The sequence below is a fragment of the Epinephelus lanceolatus genome, chromosome 5, assembly GCF_041903045.1.
Source record: "Epinephelus lanceolatus isolate andai-2023 chromosome 5, ASM4190304v1, whole genome shotgun sequence".
NCBI lineage: Eukaryota > Metazoa > Chordata > Actinopteri > Perciformes > Serranidae > Epinephelus > Epinephelus lanceolatus.
In genome coordinates, this window is record NC_135738.1 from 3,864,925 (window position 1) to 3,881,083 (window position 16,159).

Below are 16,159 nucleotides of genomic sequence, written 5' to 3' on the forward strand. Positions count from 1 at the left end.
AAATTTCGGTACCTGAGGTGGAGGCAGATGACTTGCACCTCAGACTCAGCAACAATGGCGACAAAAAAAATGTGCAGACAAAAGTTAACGTGCAGCACTGTTCCTAAATGTTCTCAATAAAATGTTGAAACTGAGAAGTTTAGACTTTAAAAAGTACCGAAATAAGGTACCATTTGGTACCGGTACCGAATTCCAGATACCGGTACCGGTACCATATCGGTTCAATTATGAATGGTACCCAACCCTAGCAGCCTTGTGCTTTTTTCTCTAAATTTTGTCTAGCCTTAGCAGCAGCGGCTGGTCTTGACTGTCCTCGTTAGTTAGGCTAGCTCTAGATTTCAAATCCAAAAACTGAAGTCTCAGAGGAAAATAGCACATGGACAGACTTGTCTGCTTCCACCGCCAACAATGCAACTTTAAAGCACCAAATAATCCTAAATAGCTCACTGTGAGTCGCCACCTTGAGATAAAACATATTGATGAATCATTTGGACCTGTTTGTAATGTTGATAGGCTAATGTAACGTTACCTTCAATATGAGGCTCAAATATGTTTTGCAGCTCCAGGCAGATTTGGCCAAAAATAGCTCTTTCTATAGTAAAGGTTGCTGAGCCCTGACCTAAGCAATGTCACACTCAAGGTCATGCTGCACAGCTGTGATTCAGTCGCAGGCTCAAAGCTGCAGCTGATACTCAGCACATCAGCACAACCTAGAGCGTGACATTGTTTTTATGCAACAGTTCCATTTATCAACAGTAAAGACTGGCAACAGGTTGTGATGTGTGTATTTATTTAATGATTTATTTGGCTCCAACACAAATACTTCAGCAACCAGACTGGGACTACTGTTGCTAAGCAACACATAAACAGTCCTGCACACAAGCTTGCTACATTGTGTAGGTCGACACTTCACGCAGACCAGCTGATTTGTATCATGTAGGCTACATCTGTGTGTCCATTTGTTAAGCGAACAAACAAATCAGTCTGCGTCGTCTTCTCATGTCATGAACATATACCTGGAGGTTTGCAGTGAAGTATTCGGGCCTCTTTTCCTCCCTTTTCCTTCTCTGACCATTCATTATTTAACCCTGTCATTTGTGGAAATATTTTCCTTGCGGTGCAAACTTTGTTTCGACGACCCTTAATGTTGGCTAATTAACGGTTAACATAATCAACACCTGTGAAGCAGAGTGATACCTGTAGAGTTAAAAGTCCCAGTGCTGTTATACTGTATATCAGCACTCGTGGATGACCTGACCAATCAAATTGCTTGGTTGGAGCTAACTGTTGTGTGACACCAACTAACTATGTACAGTATGTATAACTGACTAGTTATATACGGTACGTGCTGCCTGCTGACTGAACACAGTATGTAACACACTAATTATACAGTGTGTAGTACATGTTGTATAATTAGTGTGAGGTAACTATATGTAATTAGGGGACAGTGCATGTTCCCCAGAGGAGGAATTCTATGGACTCTGTTGATCTCTTGACATTTCTTTTACTGTGTTTGACATTTGTGGTTGTGAGTTAAATACTTCAACAACCACACAGGAATCACTGTCATGAAATTTGGTGCAGACGTTCATGTCCCTGTCAGGATGAACTGTGTTCAGTCGTCCATGCGAAATACTCTTTGATGTACTGTGGTGGAAATTCCTATTAAAAAACTCATCGAGTCAGAAACTTGTTTAGTTCAGCATCTGCAGATGGACTCACAACAACAGTCAAGAATGAGCTGAATGCAAAGACCCTGAACACAGGTCGCCCTTCTCCCACCACCCAAAAACAGTCGTCACTCATTACACGTTAAAAGATCTACAAATATGATTCTAAATGAAAGTAACGACCAAACTGCCCCTGAAGACTTTGAGGTCATTGAGGTTTGAGTATTTCTCAAAGTGAAATGTTACTCCCACGTACAAACTGAAAAATAAAAGCTATTAATTAAACTTCCTTTGCCATGAGTGCAAACTTTACACCATCAAACTTAGAAAATATAAAAATGCTACCACAGTAAACTTCGATGTTTGTAACAGAATTCTAAAAACAAGTCAGTTGTTTCAAAACAACAGTTTATTGAATGTCTGATTTATTGATAATGGAACACAGGAAGTTCAGAGTGATTTCCTCCCTCGATTCAGTATACATACCACATGCAGGGGTGTTATTGATTGTATGTATTCATCTATAGGCTTACAAGCAAGTGAGACTTGATTACATTCGACTACGTCAGAGAGTATTTTGCACAGACAGACATATGCTTCACAGACAACACATACTCTGGCTTTTCAAAATAAAGCTCAGGAAACTCAGGATCATTGTTATATCTCTTTTAACAGCAAACCATAAGGACGGATGGCCTTTTCAACGATCTCCCGTTGTTCTTTCTCTGATGCATTTTCGGGGATGGGAACCAGCCAGTAGTTGTCTTCCTCGTATATCTCCCTGTACTCTGGGTTGATACGATTCTGCAGAATCACTTTGTATTTCTTGGCCGTCTTGTTGGAGGTGAATTTGGTGGCGAATCTCTTCGCTATGTCGATGTCTGGAGTCGAATAAATCCCTTTGCCATACTTTTTACGCTTGCCTGCCTGTTAAATACAAGAATGAATTAGAATTTAAAGACTTTCAACCAACTAATCAGATCAGTATTTCCTCACACACTAAAATGAGACCATCCTAACACACACTTGTGCATTTCTGTGGCAGTAGAGTCGATTTCAACCACATAATAATTCCTTAATCCTCACTAGTCTCAGCTCTCACAACGTCCCTTGTGATGGTGTGCATAACAAATAAATGGTTTATATAAATGTATTAGGGATGTCACAGTATACGGGTATTGATGATAACTATAATATTTAAAAAATGAATGATTGATACCATTTTAATGATACACATCTCCAACACATCCCCACTGCGACCTCGTCACATGTCCACGTTTGGTCATGGACTGTCAACATCCACATATGACGTCCAAGGTACCCTGGGTGTGTTGGTTGTTGACGTTCTGGGACGCCGTGTCAACTTCAGCCTGTTACATGCATTGTCTGCTTTCAAAATACACTTCTGTTTTCACAGGAAATGTACAGTTTGCCTACAGTCTCTTTCAAAATAAAAGCACTGCGTCAGTACAACACCATGAATTTACCTTTGTTTACTTCAACAACAAACATACATGGTTGAATTTAGCAAAAAAAAAACGGGTTGGCTTTACATTCACACAGGAAGTGGACACCTGCGTCCCGGGTGACAGGTGGTGTGTTCCACGTTTTATTTCCAAATCACTCTAGAAAGAAAGATTAGCATACCGTTAGCGTACAGTCTGATACCGTTACCATTGGAAAATGCCAGTTCCGGATCAGGTATCATGGGTGCCAGGCATAAGGTTGATACAAAGTTTGATTTCCCTGAGTAAAACACCACATTTGTGTTTAGAAGAATTTTAATATAATTCATACTGGATGAAAACACACATAGGCTATAGTGGGTTATAGCCACAGTGGCTTAAGAAGCTTCCAGAGGCCATTTGCTCTCTTCAGTCTCCAGGAGTTCATGACAGAATTGATGCCCCCCATATAAAATGGACTGTCCTAAATACCAAATTGAAGTTGCGTAGAAGACAGGTGATAGGTACGTAGCCAAACGTACCCACTAACAAGAGCCCAACATTGGCCAGAAAGGGGTGGATATGTTAACGCTAGCCGATAGCTTGGAAGCTTTAATGCTCTAAATGTCCTAAGACGTCTAGATGTACTGGTTAATGGGGCATTTTCTGTTGTCTAAATGCGTCAAATGCACGTTAAGATGTTATATTTTTACCTGTTAAGACGAACAAATTTGAATTATTAATACATATATCAAAATAGATGCTACGAGCCCTTCTGTGTTCCATAGCAGACAATCAGCTGTTGCTGCTGTTCAGAGCTGAAGGACTGTCTCCATCAGCCTCTCTACTTCTGCTCTCTCTGCCCGGTTAGCACGAGCTAACACAGCAGCGATGGCTAACATCCGGCACAGAGCCGTTTAACCGTCCCAACAATCTCACACCATCACTGAAACGGCTCGACTCTGTCGATGCCATATTGTAGGCAACTTGACTTGCTTGAGTTCTTTAGAGATGTTTCAACTCTCATCCAAGAGGCTTCTTCACATTTATTCCAGCAGTCATGAGAGTGAATATAAATACCGTAAAGTGTTCTTCGATGATGGCTTTAACATGTTCCTGTTTCGTCCCGTGGTAGGACACCGGCCACTCCCCTACCACTGACTGTGTGGTGCGCCACCTGTTTCCCAGCCAGGTATTGTCCTCGTACTTATCCAAGACCTGAGACAAAACAAGTAGTCACAAACATTCAGATGTGTAACCACCACTGTCATTTTAACCACCACCAACAGTGATGTCATGGTGTATTGGAGTGCACCTGCACATCACTGCAAGAAGGCGAGAAGTTAAACCGCCAGCAGGCATCAAAAAGGCTGTGAAAAGAGAACTCCACTGATTTTACCCATCAAATTACATACGTTTTTGGTCGTGTAGAGTACTACATGTGATAAAAGTAGCATAAATCGATTGTTATACAGATTTTCTTCATTTTCTGGCTGGTTTTGTGAAGTTCAAGCTAAACGATGTGTCTGGGGCACGATGTGCATTAATGATACTCGTTACCTGGAGAGGTTGGACGGAGACAGACCTTCCTCCCCCTGAAAAGTGTAGGAAATTGCAAAACCACTGTTCAGCCACTACATGGTGTGAGCTGCATGCTAGCTCTGACAGCTAGATGATGCTTCACAAAGGGGCGGGGCTTAGTGAAGGGTCAATTTACCTGCAGATGCTTTGGTTCAAAATGAACCAGTTGTTTTTAGCCAAAATGATTTATGGACAACGTGCAGCAGAGGAGTGAGGAGTCAGCAGTAAAGTATGGAATAAAACAGGTTAATAAAACAGGTTTTTTCAACAATTGTGAATCACCAACCACGAGAGGGCCTTGAGTATACAGTCATAAATGTGCACCTAAAATATTTGGCTGATTGGTCCAGTAGTGTGAAATTTATGATTATGCCTTTAAATATATAATCAGATCAGTTGGTCTCTGAGGCCAGATTATGTCATAGTTTGCACTCTGAATTGTAGAATACAGCAGCTTGATGGAGATTTAAAGCCAAACAAAACTGAAAGCATATTCACCTTGAGGGCAAAACGCTGCCAACCACATGGGCGTTCATACAGCTCGCCACCTCTGTAATATTTCTCCGTGTCTTTCAACTTGGAGAAATCGTAGTTAAACCGTGGATCCAAATGTTCCTTGGACCATGGGTAATTATTTGGTTCGATGATAATCTGCCCAGTTTTTTTGTCTTCACTGATGTCTTGCTGCAAGTCGACCCTGCAGATTGGCTCCACTTTAACTGTTCCTCCAGGACTCTGGAACCTGTAAAAGTTGAAGCAGAAGAAGAGTCACAATTTCAAAGCACGTCAGTGTTCTCTTTGTGACAATCCATCAGGGATAAGGAAAACTATTCAGCAACAGCTCAGGAGAAAAACAAGACTCCACAGCTACGATGGTGTCTCTGTGAGGCTGACAATGCTAACATGTTTCTGTTTACCATGTTTACTGTCTTAGTTTAGCATGATAAGCATTATGGGCACTCTTACAGACATTTTGTGAACAAAATGAAAATATTTTGAGAAAAAGTCTGAGTATTTTGACAATAAAGGAGTGTCTCCATAACAAAATTAAAAACCGTTAAAATAAAGTCAGAATATTTAAAGTCAAGATTTCAATACTCTTTGTAGTAAACAGGTGAGATCAGTCTGTCAGCTTTCAAGTGCCAAACTAGTTTCACTGATGAGGACTTTAGGGACTGTTCTTTATATATCACAGGAGGGGAGTGGCTGAGGTATGACTGTTTTCAAAAAACAAAAAAAATCTAATAACTAATTTATGGTGGAGGGAGGATCATGCATTTTCCCCTAAATCACTCAAGGAAAAATATCTGTAGTTCTGGAGAGGATCAAACAAAAACAGAAAAAGAAAGAACAAAGTCACGCCCCAGCCACCTTTCTCCTCTGATAAGTAAAGAACAGTCCCTTATAGAAAAACAACTGCTGTTTCAAACCCTCTGTAACATTTACAGAAATCATACTTATGTTAACATGGCTTTGGTAATAATTACCTGGTTCTAAGCCCACACAGGGTGATAGGGATCAAGTCCTGGATGGACAGCTCTCGCATGGACTCCTGCAGCTGGGCAGCTGCTCCAGAGGTGTCGGCTGTCAGTGACCCATCCTCTGCTCTCTGTCTATGAACACTAGCTACTCCGTCATTGCAGAGCGCGTTCAAAGCTTCAAGCACAACTTCTGTATCGATCATCTCGATGTTGATGTCTGGCTTCTTGGCTTGTTTCTTCAGATGAATGTAAGGGTGGAACTGGGCTCATATTTATAGTGCCTCAGTTTTAGATCCTCCCATCAGAAAAACAGAAAGTGATGGAGAAAGTGAAACTATTACACAGCAGTTTACATTACAGTTAAGACAGTGACTAAGACGCGTAGCCCTGCTGCAGCCCTGGTGGCTTCAAGACATCCTGACTTTCTCTCAGTGGCTGATTTTGTGAGAGGTAAACACTGCATTATTAAGATATGCAAACAAAGGTCACATGTACTGGTAAACAAGATCACAAAATGAAAACATAAATAAACTCTCAGTTACTGTTTGTGGTGTCAGTCCAGGCAGGTAGGTGTGGGTTTATTTGTCCAGGTCTTGTGATATCAGTCGGAGTATTCTGCCTCCACTGAAAGAGGTGACCACAGTGTTGTTAGTGGTGCTTCCAGCAGTGAGGGTTTGTTCACCACTAAAAAATGAAGGGAACACTTAATGGTCACAGTCTAACAGGAAGTCAGTTAAACTTCAGTGATATCAATCTGTCTGTTTAGGAAGCACAAGTGATTGTGATTGATCAGTTTCAGCTGCTTTGGTGCAAATCAAAGTGACAACAGGTGCAACGGAGAGGCAAAAGCAAGACAACCCCCAAAAAGGGAATGGTTTTACATGTGGTGTCCACAGACAGTTGCTCTCTCCTTATCCTTCCTGACTGATTCTTCTCTAGTCTGGTCTTCTGCTAGTGTCCTTGGCACTACTGGTAGCATGAGGTCGTACCTGCAGCCCAATCAGGTTGCACAGGTAGTCCAGCTCCTCCAGGATGGCACAGGAGACCGGCTGTCACACCAGGAGAGCTGGACAGGGCCGTAGAAGAGCATCAACCCAGCAGCAGGACCGGTATCTGCCCCTTTGTGTGAGGAGGAACAGGAGGAGCACTGCCAGAGCCCTACAAAATGACCTCCAGCAGGCTACTGGTGTGCATGTTTCTGACCACACTGTCAGAAACAGACTCCATGAGGGTGGCATGAGGGCCCCACGTCCTCTAGTGGGACCTGTGCTCACAGCCCAGCACCATGCAGCTCCATCATTCACCAGAGAACACCAGGACTGGCAGGTCCACCACTGGTGCCCACCATATATTAGATTATACTATACTACTATATATCAGATTATATAAATACTGGATTTGACAAAAAAAAGCCTCAGTTTTTCACTCTTGTTGCGCAAACAGTTTATTTTTTAGCTAATTTTAAAAGAGATGTAGAATAAAGTGATTTTGGTGGAATATCACAATTTTAAACTCAGATTTTTTTTAGACTTTTTCGTTCGTAGGCAAGTGTTTGTCACGCACGATGTGTCCAAGGACTGGTGGAAATTTGAAAATCTTTTGTTTTTACAGTTCCTGCCTGTGATCAAACAACTTTTTATGTCGGGGCTTCAGGACACTTGGATCACTACGGACGAGCAGTATGGAGATATTTTGTGGTTTCAGTTATGTGTTTTTGGACGTTTGAATCTGGGGCGCCGTCAGCCTCCATTAGGTGGAGTTGTGTTGCTACCTCCTCTCCCCTTGGATCTCTGCAAGTGTTGTGAGGACTCTAAAACTTCACCTGAGCCTCCCTCGGCATATGGGTGAGTAGATAATGGCTGAATTTTCATTTTTGGGTGCACTATCCCTTTAACATCTGGCCAGTGGACAACAGTTGAAAATGAGCATTTTGGCTGACACTGGCACAGTTAGTGATGTTGGCCACAATGCATTGTCCCTCAAAAAATAAAATATACTAAAAAAAAAAAGAAAAGAAAAAAAGCAAACAGCAAAAAGCTCATGTAGGCGCTCTGATGAGAGCCTCTGATCTGACTGCGTCCCAGCCTGAAGTATTTTTATCTGTTGGTACAGAGAACAGCTCACTGCTACGATCAGGTTACACAGCCATTAATAGTGTCAATTATTTAAACCTTTCAAAATGAAAGTAGATTGTTTCACTTTTGATATTAATCTCTGCAGGGAAAGTGAATCTCTTACAGGAAATCACAGGTCTGTTTACACTCTGACCATTGTTCTCTTTGTTACCTGACAAAGTTATTGTTATGGACAGTGTGTAAATAACCATCAACAGACTGCTGTTAGGCACAGACAAACACGGCACTGTTGGAGCGGAGCCAGTGTTGCGTTCAGGCGTTGTCACGTAAATAACAACTTCCAGCACTTAAATAGGTCATAGCACAAAACAGCAGCATGTCAAGTGACTTTATACTTTTATTATGTTCAATACAATTGTATGTTCCTAAATCTTGAGACACCTCATATGTAAGCTAGACAGACATTTCACCTGCTCATTACTGTGCACACATGTACTTAGTATGTACTAAAGAGCCCTTCTGGTGCAGATACATAGAAACATCCCAGCAGGCTGTGCTTTACAAGCATACAAAAAAATTTCACGCTACCGTGTGCGTTTTGTGCAACAGGTGGATGTGGTAGTCTACTGGTAGAGTAGAGAGAGAGCTAAGTAGCGTTGAAGTAGAGTAGAGCAGGGCAGAGAGATGGAAGCAAAATATATTAAACCAGGTGTTAATACAGCAGAACTGGAGAGAGGGGTGAAAATAAATAGAGGTGGGCATGGCTCAAGTAGGGCGCAAAATTATAGACGGACCTCTTCCGAGGACTATTGGCAAAGATTGCCTCTGTGCAAAATATGTACAAGATTGTCAGCCTCACAGAGACACCATCGTAGCTGTGGAGTCTTGTTTTTCTCCTGAGCTGTTGCTGAATAGTTTTCCTTATCCCTGATGGATTGTCACAAAGAGAACACTGACGTGCTTTGAAATTGTGACTCTTCTTCTGCTTCAGCTTTTACAGGTTCCAGAGTCCTGGAGGAACAGTTAAAGTGGAGCCAATCTGCAGGGTCGACTTGCAGCAAGACATCAGTGAAGACAAAAAAAGCTGGGCAGATTATCCTCGAACCAAATAATTACCCATGGTCCAAGGAACATTTGGATCCACGGTTTAACTACGATTTCTCCAAGTTGAAAGACACAGAGAAATATTACAGAGGTGGCGAGCTGTATGAACGCCCATGTGGTTGGCAGCGTTTTGCCCTCAAGGTGAATATGCTTTCAGTTTTGTTTGGCTTTAAATCTCCATCAAGCTGCTGTATTCTACAATTCAGAGTGCAAACTATGACATAATCTGGCCTCAGAGACCAACTGATCTGATTATATATTTAAAGGCATAATCATAAATGTTATGTTTGAAAGGTCACTGAAGGGTGACTAATTACCTACACCAGGTGTAAGCCTGAAGGGGGACATGCATTTGATGATTGCATGTGTGTGTGTGTGTGTGTGTGTGTGTATATCTATCTGACTGTCCACAGCTAACCTCTCACACTACTGGACCAATCTGCCAAATATTTTGGGTGCATATTTATGACTGTATACTCAAGGCAGGAAGCAGAATACTCCGACTGATATCACAAGACCTGGACAAATAAACCCACACCTTCCTGCCTGGACTGACACCACAAACAGTAACTGAGAGTTTATTTATGTTTTCATTTTGTGATCTTGTTTACCAGTACATGTGACCTTTGTTTGCATGTCTTAATAATGCAGTGTTTACCTCTCACAAAATCAGCCACTGAGAGAAAGTCAGGATGTCTTGAAGCCACCAGGGCTGCAGCAGGGCTACACGTCTTAGTCACTGTCTTAACTGTAATGTAAACTGCTGAGTAATAGTTTCACTTTCCCCATCACTTTCTGTTTTCCTGATGGGAAGATCTAAAACTGAGGCACTATAAATATGAGCCCAGTTCCACCCTTACATTCATCTGAAGAAACGAGCCAAGAAGCCAGACATCAACATCGAGATGATCGATAAAGAAGTTGTGCTTGAAGCTTTGAACGCGCTCTACAATTACGATATATAAAGAACAGTCCCTAAAGTCCTCATCAGTGAAACTAGTTTGGCACTTGAAAGCTGACAGACTGATCTCACCTGTTTACTACAAAGAGTATTGAAATCTTGACTTTAAATATTCTGACTTTATTTTAACGGTTTTTAATTTTGTTATGGAGACACTCCTTTATTGTCAAAATACTCAGACTTTTTCTCAAAATATTTTCATTTTGTTCACAAAATGTCTGTAAGAGTGCCCATAATGCTTATCATGCTAAACTAAGACAGTAAACATGGTAAACAGAAACATGTTAGCATTGTCAGCCTCACAGAGACACCATCGTAGCTGTGGAGTCTTGTTTTTCTCCTGAGCTGTTGCTGAATAGTTTTCCTTATCCCTGATGGATTGTCACAAAGAGAACACTGACGTGCTTTGAAATTGTGACTCTTCTTCTGCTTCAACTTTTACAGGTTCCAGAGTCCTGGAGGAACAGTTAAAGTGGAGCCAATCTGCAGGGTCGACTTGCAGCAAGACATCAGTGAAGACAAAAAAACTGGGCAGATTATCATCGAACCAAATAATTACCCATGGTCCAAGGAACATTTGGATCCACGTTTTAACTACGATTTCTCCAAGTTGAAAGACACGGAGAAATATTACAGAGGTGGTGAGCTGTATGAACGCCCATGTGGTTGGCAGCGTTTTGCCCTCAAGGTGAATATGCTTTCAGTTTTGTTTGACTTTAAATCTCCATCAAGCTGCTGTATTCTACAATTCAGAGTGCAAACTATGACATAATCTGGCCTCAGAGACCAACTGATCTGATTATATATTTAAAGGCATAATCATAAATTTCACACTACTGGACCAATCAGCCAAATATTTTAGGTGCACATTTATGACTGTATACTCAAGGCCCTCTCGTGGTTGGTGATTCACAATTGTTGAAAAAACCTGTTTTATTAACCTGTTTTATTCCATACTTTACTGCTGACTCCTCACTCCTCTGCTGCACGTTGTCCATAAATCATTTTGGCTAAAAACAACTGGTTCATTTTGAACCAAAGCATCTGCAGGTAAATTGACCCTTCACTAAGCCCCGCCCCTTTGTGAAGCATCATCTAGCTGTCAGAGCTAGCATGCAGCTCACACCATGTAGTGGCTGAACAGTGGTTTTGCAATTTCCTACACTTTTCAGGGGGAGGAAGGTCTGTCTCCTTCCAACCTCTCCAGGTAACGAGTATCATTAATGCACATCGTGCCCCAGACACATCGTTTAGCTTGAACTTCACAAAACCAGCCAGAAAATGAAGAAAATCTGTATAATAATCGATTTATGCTACTTTTATCACATGTAGTACTCTACACGACCAAAAACGTATGTAATTTGATGGGTAAAATCAGTGGAGTTCTCTTTTCACAGCCTTTTTGATGCCTGCTGGCGGTTTAACTTCTCGCCTTCTTGCAGTGATGTGCAGGTGCACTCCAATACACCATGACATCACTGTTGGTGGTGGTTAAAATGACAGTGGTGGTTACACATCTGAATGTTTGTGACTACTTGTTTTGTCTCAGGTCCTGGATAAGTACGAGGACAATACCTGGCTGGGAAACAGGTGGCGCACCACACAGTCAGTGGCAGGGGAGTGGCCGGTGTCCTACCACGGGACGAAACAGGAACATGTTAAAGCCATCATCGAAGAACACTTTACGGTATTTATATTCACTCTCATGACTGCTGGAATAAATGTGAAGAAGCCTCTTGGATGAGAGTTAAAACATCTCTAAAGAACTCAAGCAAGTCAAGTTGCCTACGATATGGCATCGACAGAGTCGAGCCGTTTCAGTGATGGTGTGAGATTGTTGGGACGGTTAAACGGCTCTGTGCCGGATGTTAGCCATCGCTGCTGTGTTAGCTCGTGCTAACCGGGCAGAGAGAGCAGAAGTAGAGAGGCTGATGGAGACAGTCCTTCAGCTCTGAACAGCAGCAACAGCTGATTGTCTGCTATGGAACACAGAAGGGCTCGTAGCATCTATTTTGATATATGTATTAATAATTCAAATTTATTCGTCTTAACAGGTAAAAATATAACATCTTAACGTGCATTTGACGCATTTAGACAACAGAAAATGCCCCATTAACCAGTACATCTAGACGTCTTAGGACATTTAGAGCATTAAAGCTTCCATGCTATCGGCTAGCGTTAACATATCCACCCCTTTCTGACGTAGCAACTGTGTTGGCCAATGTTGGGCTCTTGTTAGTGGGTACGTTTGGCTACGTACCTATCACCTGTCTTCTACGCAACTTCAATTTGGTATTTAGGACAGTCCATTTTATATGGGGGGCATCAATTCTGTCATGAACTCCTGGAGACTGAAGAGAGCAAATGGCCTCTGGAAGCTTCTTAAGCCACTGTGGCTATAACCCACTATAGCCTATGTGTGTTTTCATCCAGTATGAATTATATTAAAATTCTTCTAAACACAAATGTGGTGTTTTACTCAGGGAAATCAAACTTTGTATCAACCTTATGCCTGGCACCCATGATACCTGATCCGGAACTGGCATTTTCCAATGGTAACGGTATCAGACTGTACACTAACGGTATGCTAATCTTTCTTTCTAGAGTGATTTGGAAATAAAACGTGGAACACACCACCTGTCACCCGGGACGCAGGTGTCCACTTCCTGTGTGAATGTAAAGCCAACCCGTTTTTTTTTCCTAAATTCAACCATGTATGTTTGTTGTTGAAGTAAACAAAGGTAAATTCATGGTGTTGTACTGACGCAGTGCTTTTATTTTGAAAGAGACTGTAGGCAAACTGTACATTTCCTGTGAAAACAGAAGTGTATTTTGAAAGCAGACAATGCATGTAACAGGCTGAAGTTGACACGGCGTCCCAGAATGTCAACAACCAACACACCCAGGGTACCTTGGACGTCATATGTGGATGTTGACAGTCCATGACCAAACGTGGACATGTGACGAGGTCGCAGTGGGGATGTGTTGGAGATGTGTATCATTAAAATGGTATCAATCATTCATTTTTTAAAAATTATAGTTATCATCAATACCCGTATACTGTGACACCCCTAATACATTTATATAAACCATTTATTTGTTATGCACACCATCACAAGGGAATTCACCTCCAACAAGACGGGCAAGAAATACAAAGTGATTCTGCAGAATCGTATCAACCCAGAGTACAGGGAGATATACGAGGAAGACAACTACTGGCTGGTTCCCATCCCCGAAAATGCATCAGAGAAAGAACAACGGGAGATCGTTGAAAAGGCCATCCGTCCTTATGGTTTGCTGTTAAAAGAGATATAACAATGATCACTTGTTTGTTTCCTGAGCTTTATTTTGAAAAGCCAGTGTATGTGTTGTCTGTGCAAAATACTCTCTGACGTAGTCGAATGTAATCAAGTCTCACTTGCTTGTAAGCCTATAGATGAATACATACAATCAATAACACCCCTGCATGTGGTATGTATACTGAATCGAGGGAGGAAATCACTCTGTGAACTTCCTGTGTTCCATTATCAATAAATCAGACATTCAATAAACTGTTGTTTTGAAACAACTGACTTGTTTTTAGAATTCTGTTACAAACATCGAAGTTTACTGTGGTAGCATTTTTATATTTTCTAAGTTTGATGGTGTAAAGTTTGCACTCATGGCAAAGGAAGTTTAATTAATAGCTTTTATTTTTCAGTTTGTACGTGGGAGTAACATTTCACTTTGAGAAATACTCAAACCTCAATGACCTCAAAGTCTTCAGGGGCAGTTTGGTCGTTACTTTCATTTAGAATCATATTTGTAGATCTCTTAACGTATAATGAGTGACGACTGTATTTAGCTATATACATACAGAATATGTACTTAGGTGGATGAATAACTTTTACTTTCACTCAGAGAACAATGGTCAGAGTGTGAACAGACCCGTGATTTCCTGTAAGAGAGTCACTTTCCCTGCAGAGATTAATATCAAAAGTTTAAATAACTGACACTATTAATGGCTGTGTAACCTGATCGTAGCAGTGAGCTGTTCTCTGTACCAACAGATAAAAATCATGTCCTGAACTTCAGGCTGGGACGCAGTCAGAACAGAGGCTCTCATCAGAGCACCTACATGAGCTTTTTGCTGTTTGCTTTTTTTTTTTTTTTGAATATATCTTATTTTTTGAGGGACAATGCATCGTGGCCAACATCACTAACTGTGCCAGTGTCAGCCAAAATGCTCATTTTCAACTGTTGTCCACTGGCCAGATGTTAAAGGGATAGTGCACCCAAAAATGAAAATTCAGCCATTATCTACTCACCCATATGCCGAGGGAGGCTCAGGTGAAGTTTTAGAGTCCTCACAACACTTGCAGAGATCCAAGGGGAGAGGAGGTAGCAACACAACTCCACCTATTGGAGGCTGACGGCGCCCCAGATTCAAACGTCCAAAAACACATAACTGAAACCACAAAATATCTCCATACTGCTCGTCCGTAGTGATCCAAGTGTCCTGAAGCCCCGACATAAAAAGCTGTTTGATCACAGCCAGGAACTGTAAAAACAAAAGTTATTTTTGGATTTTCAAATTTCCACCAGTCCTTGGACACATTGTGCGTGACAAACACTTGCCTACGAAAAAAAAAGTCTGACAAAATCTGAGTTTAAAATTGTGATATTCCACCAAAATCACTTTATTCTACGTCTCACGTGTGCGTTTGCACGCAAGACCAGCGAAAGCACGTGAACACTGATGAACACGGTGCCCGTGTCTCACGGTCTCACGCAAGCGCACACACGTGAGCACGGTGCACAGAGAGGCAGTCAGAGCTACAGGCTACAATGAGGCTAAAAACAGAGTTCAAATGACATTTTTCCAAACAACTTTTTATGTCGGGGCTTCAGGACACTTGGATCACTACGGACGAGCAGTATGGAGATATTTTGTGGTTTCAATTATGTGTTTTTGGACGTTTAAATCTGGGGCGCCGTCAGCCTCCATTAGGTGGAGTTGTGTTGCTACCTCCTCTCCCCTTGGATCTCTGCAAGTGTTGCGAGGACTCTAAGGCCCCATTTATATGACAACGATTTCAACTGAAAACAGTAAACTTTAGTTGCGTTTTGGCCGATCATTTACACGACAGCGGCGTTTTGGGTTCCTGAAAACGCATCGATTTGAAAACGGGTTCCAGAGTGCAACATTTTGGAAACGGCAGCGTCTCCGTTGTCATGTAAATGTGCAATATGCAATTCCTCTGAAAACGGACTTTTCGCACATGCGCGTTACGGTTCCAGTCACTAGGCATGCCGACCGTCACAACAACAATGCCGAGCAGCATTGTCCTTGACGATGCTGTGGGCCCTCGTGATGACCCTGCTGTTATACATGTCTTGAATGGAAGGTGAGGCTGCTCCTGAGATGAGTTGTGCAGTATTTATCACACGCTGGAGGGCCTTCTTTTCCTGAGCAGTACAGTTTCCATACCTGACTGTGATTGAACTGGTGAAGACTTTCGACTGTGCATCGGTAAAAGTTGCCGAGGATGTTGGTTGGCATGCCAGATTTCCTCAGCTTCCTTAAGAAGTACAGTCGTTGCTGGGGTTTCTTAATGATCTGTTGTGTGTTGTGAGACCAGGTGAGCTGCAGACAGACGACAGCTTGACAGCTCGTTGGCAGCTGTCAGAAGCCACAGTGACGGAGGACAACACATTCAAGTGACTGCGACCAATTTATGTCATTTTATATATTTAATTCTCTTCTAAGCTCTTCCATAATCAGTCATGTGTGGGCGGTAAAATGTTGATAAATTAGGAAAATGTGAACATTAATATAAAAATTAATCTGTCACATGTTTTC

The 16,159-nt window shown here is 41.8% G+C and overlaps 2 protein-coding genes across 2 annotated transcripts; one reads left to right on the top strand and one right to left on the bottom strand.

Annotated features, from left to right (window-relative positions):
• Positions 1–2,085: 2,085 nt before the first annotated feature.
• LOC117261986 (uncharacterized) lies at positions 2,086–6,894 on the bottom strand. Its single transcript, XM_078168351.1, has 5 exons — positions 6,720–6,894; positions 6,184–6,472; positions 5,195–5,438; positions 4,196–4,333; positions 2,086–2,597 (listed from the first exon to the last, which is right to left on the bottom strand). Exons 2-5 carry the CDS (start codon positions 6,378–6,380, stop codon positions 2,328–2,330), a joined length of 849 nt encoding a protein of 282 aa, XP_078024477.1. The 5' UTR covers positions 6,381–6,472; positions 6,720–6,894; the 3' UTR covers positions 2,086–2,327.
• A 2,565-nt stretch (positions 6,895–9,459) lies between these two features.
• LOC144463574 (uncharacterized) lies at positions 9,460–13,814 on the top strand. Its single transcript, XM_078168309.1, has 4 exons — positions 9,460–9,497; positions 10,762–11,005; positions 11,867–12,004; positions 13,456–13,814. Exons 1-4 carry the CDS (start codon positions 9,460–9,462, stop codon positions 13,630–13,632), a joined length of 597 nt encoding a protein of 198 aa, XP_078024435.1. The 3' UTR covers positions 13,633–13,814.
• The last annotated feature ends 2,345 nt before the right edge of the window (positions 13,815–16,159 follow it).

What these genes read in the sequence shown, in the direction of transcription:
- LOC117261986 (XM_078168351.1), bottom strand. Translation starts at nt 6,380, where the DNA reads ATGATCGATACAGAAGTTGTGCTTGAAGCTTTGAACGCGCTCTGCAAT. An exon ending in CTGTGTGGGCTTAGAACCAG is followed by an intron (nt 5,439 to 6,183) that starts GTAATTATTACC and finishes CAACTTTTACAG; the next exon opens with GTTCCAGAGTCCTGGAGGAA. An exon ending in TCATCGAAGAACACTTTACG is followed by an intron (nt 2,598 to 4,195) that starts GTATTTATATTC and finishes TGTATTTAACAG; the next exon opens with GCAGGCAAGCGTAAAAAGTA.
- LOC144463574 (XM_078168309.1), top strand. Translation starts at nt 9,460, where the DNA reads ATGAACGCCCATGTGGTTGGCAGCGTTTTGCCCTCAAG. An exon ending in GGCAGCGTTTTGCCCTCAAG is followed by an intron (nt 9,498 to 10,761) that starts GTGAATATGCTT and finishes CAACTTTTACAG; the next exon opens with GTTCCAGAGTCCTGGAGGAA. An exon ending in GGCAGCGTTTTGCCCTCAAG is followed by an intron (nt 11,006 to 11,866) that starts GTGAATATGCTT and finishes GTTTTGTCTCAG; the next exon opens with GTCCTGGATAAGTACGAGGA.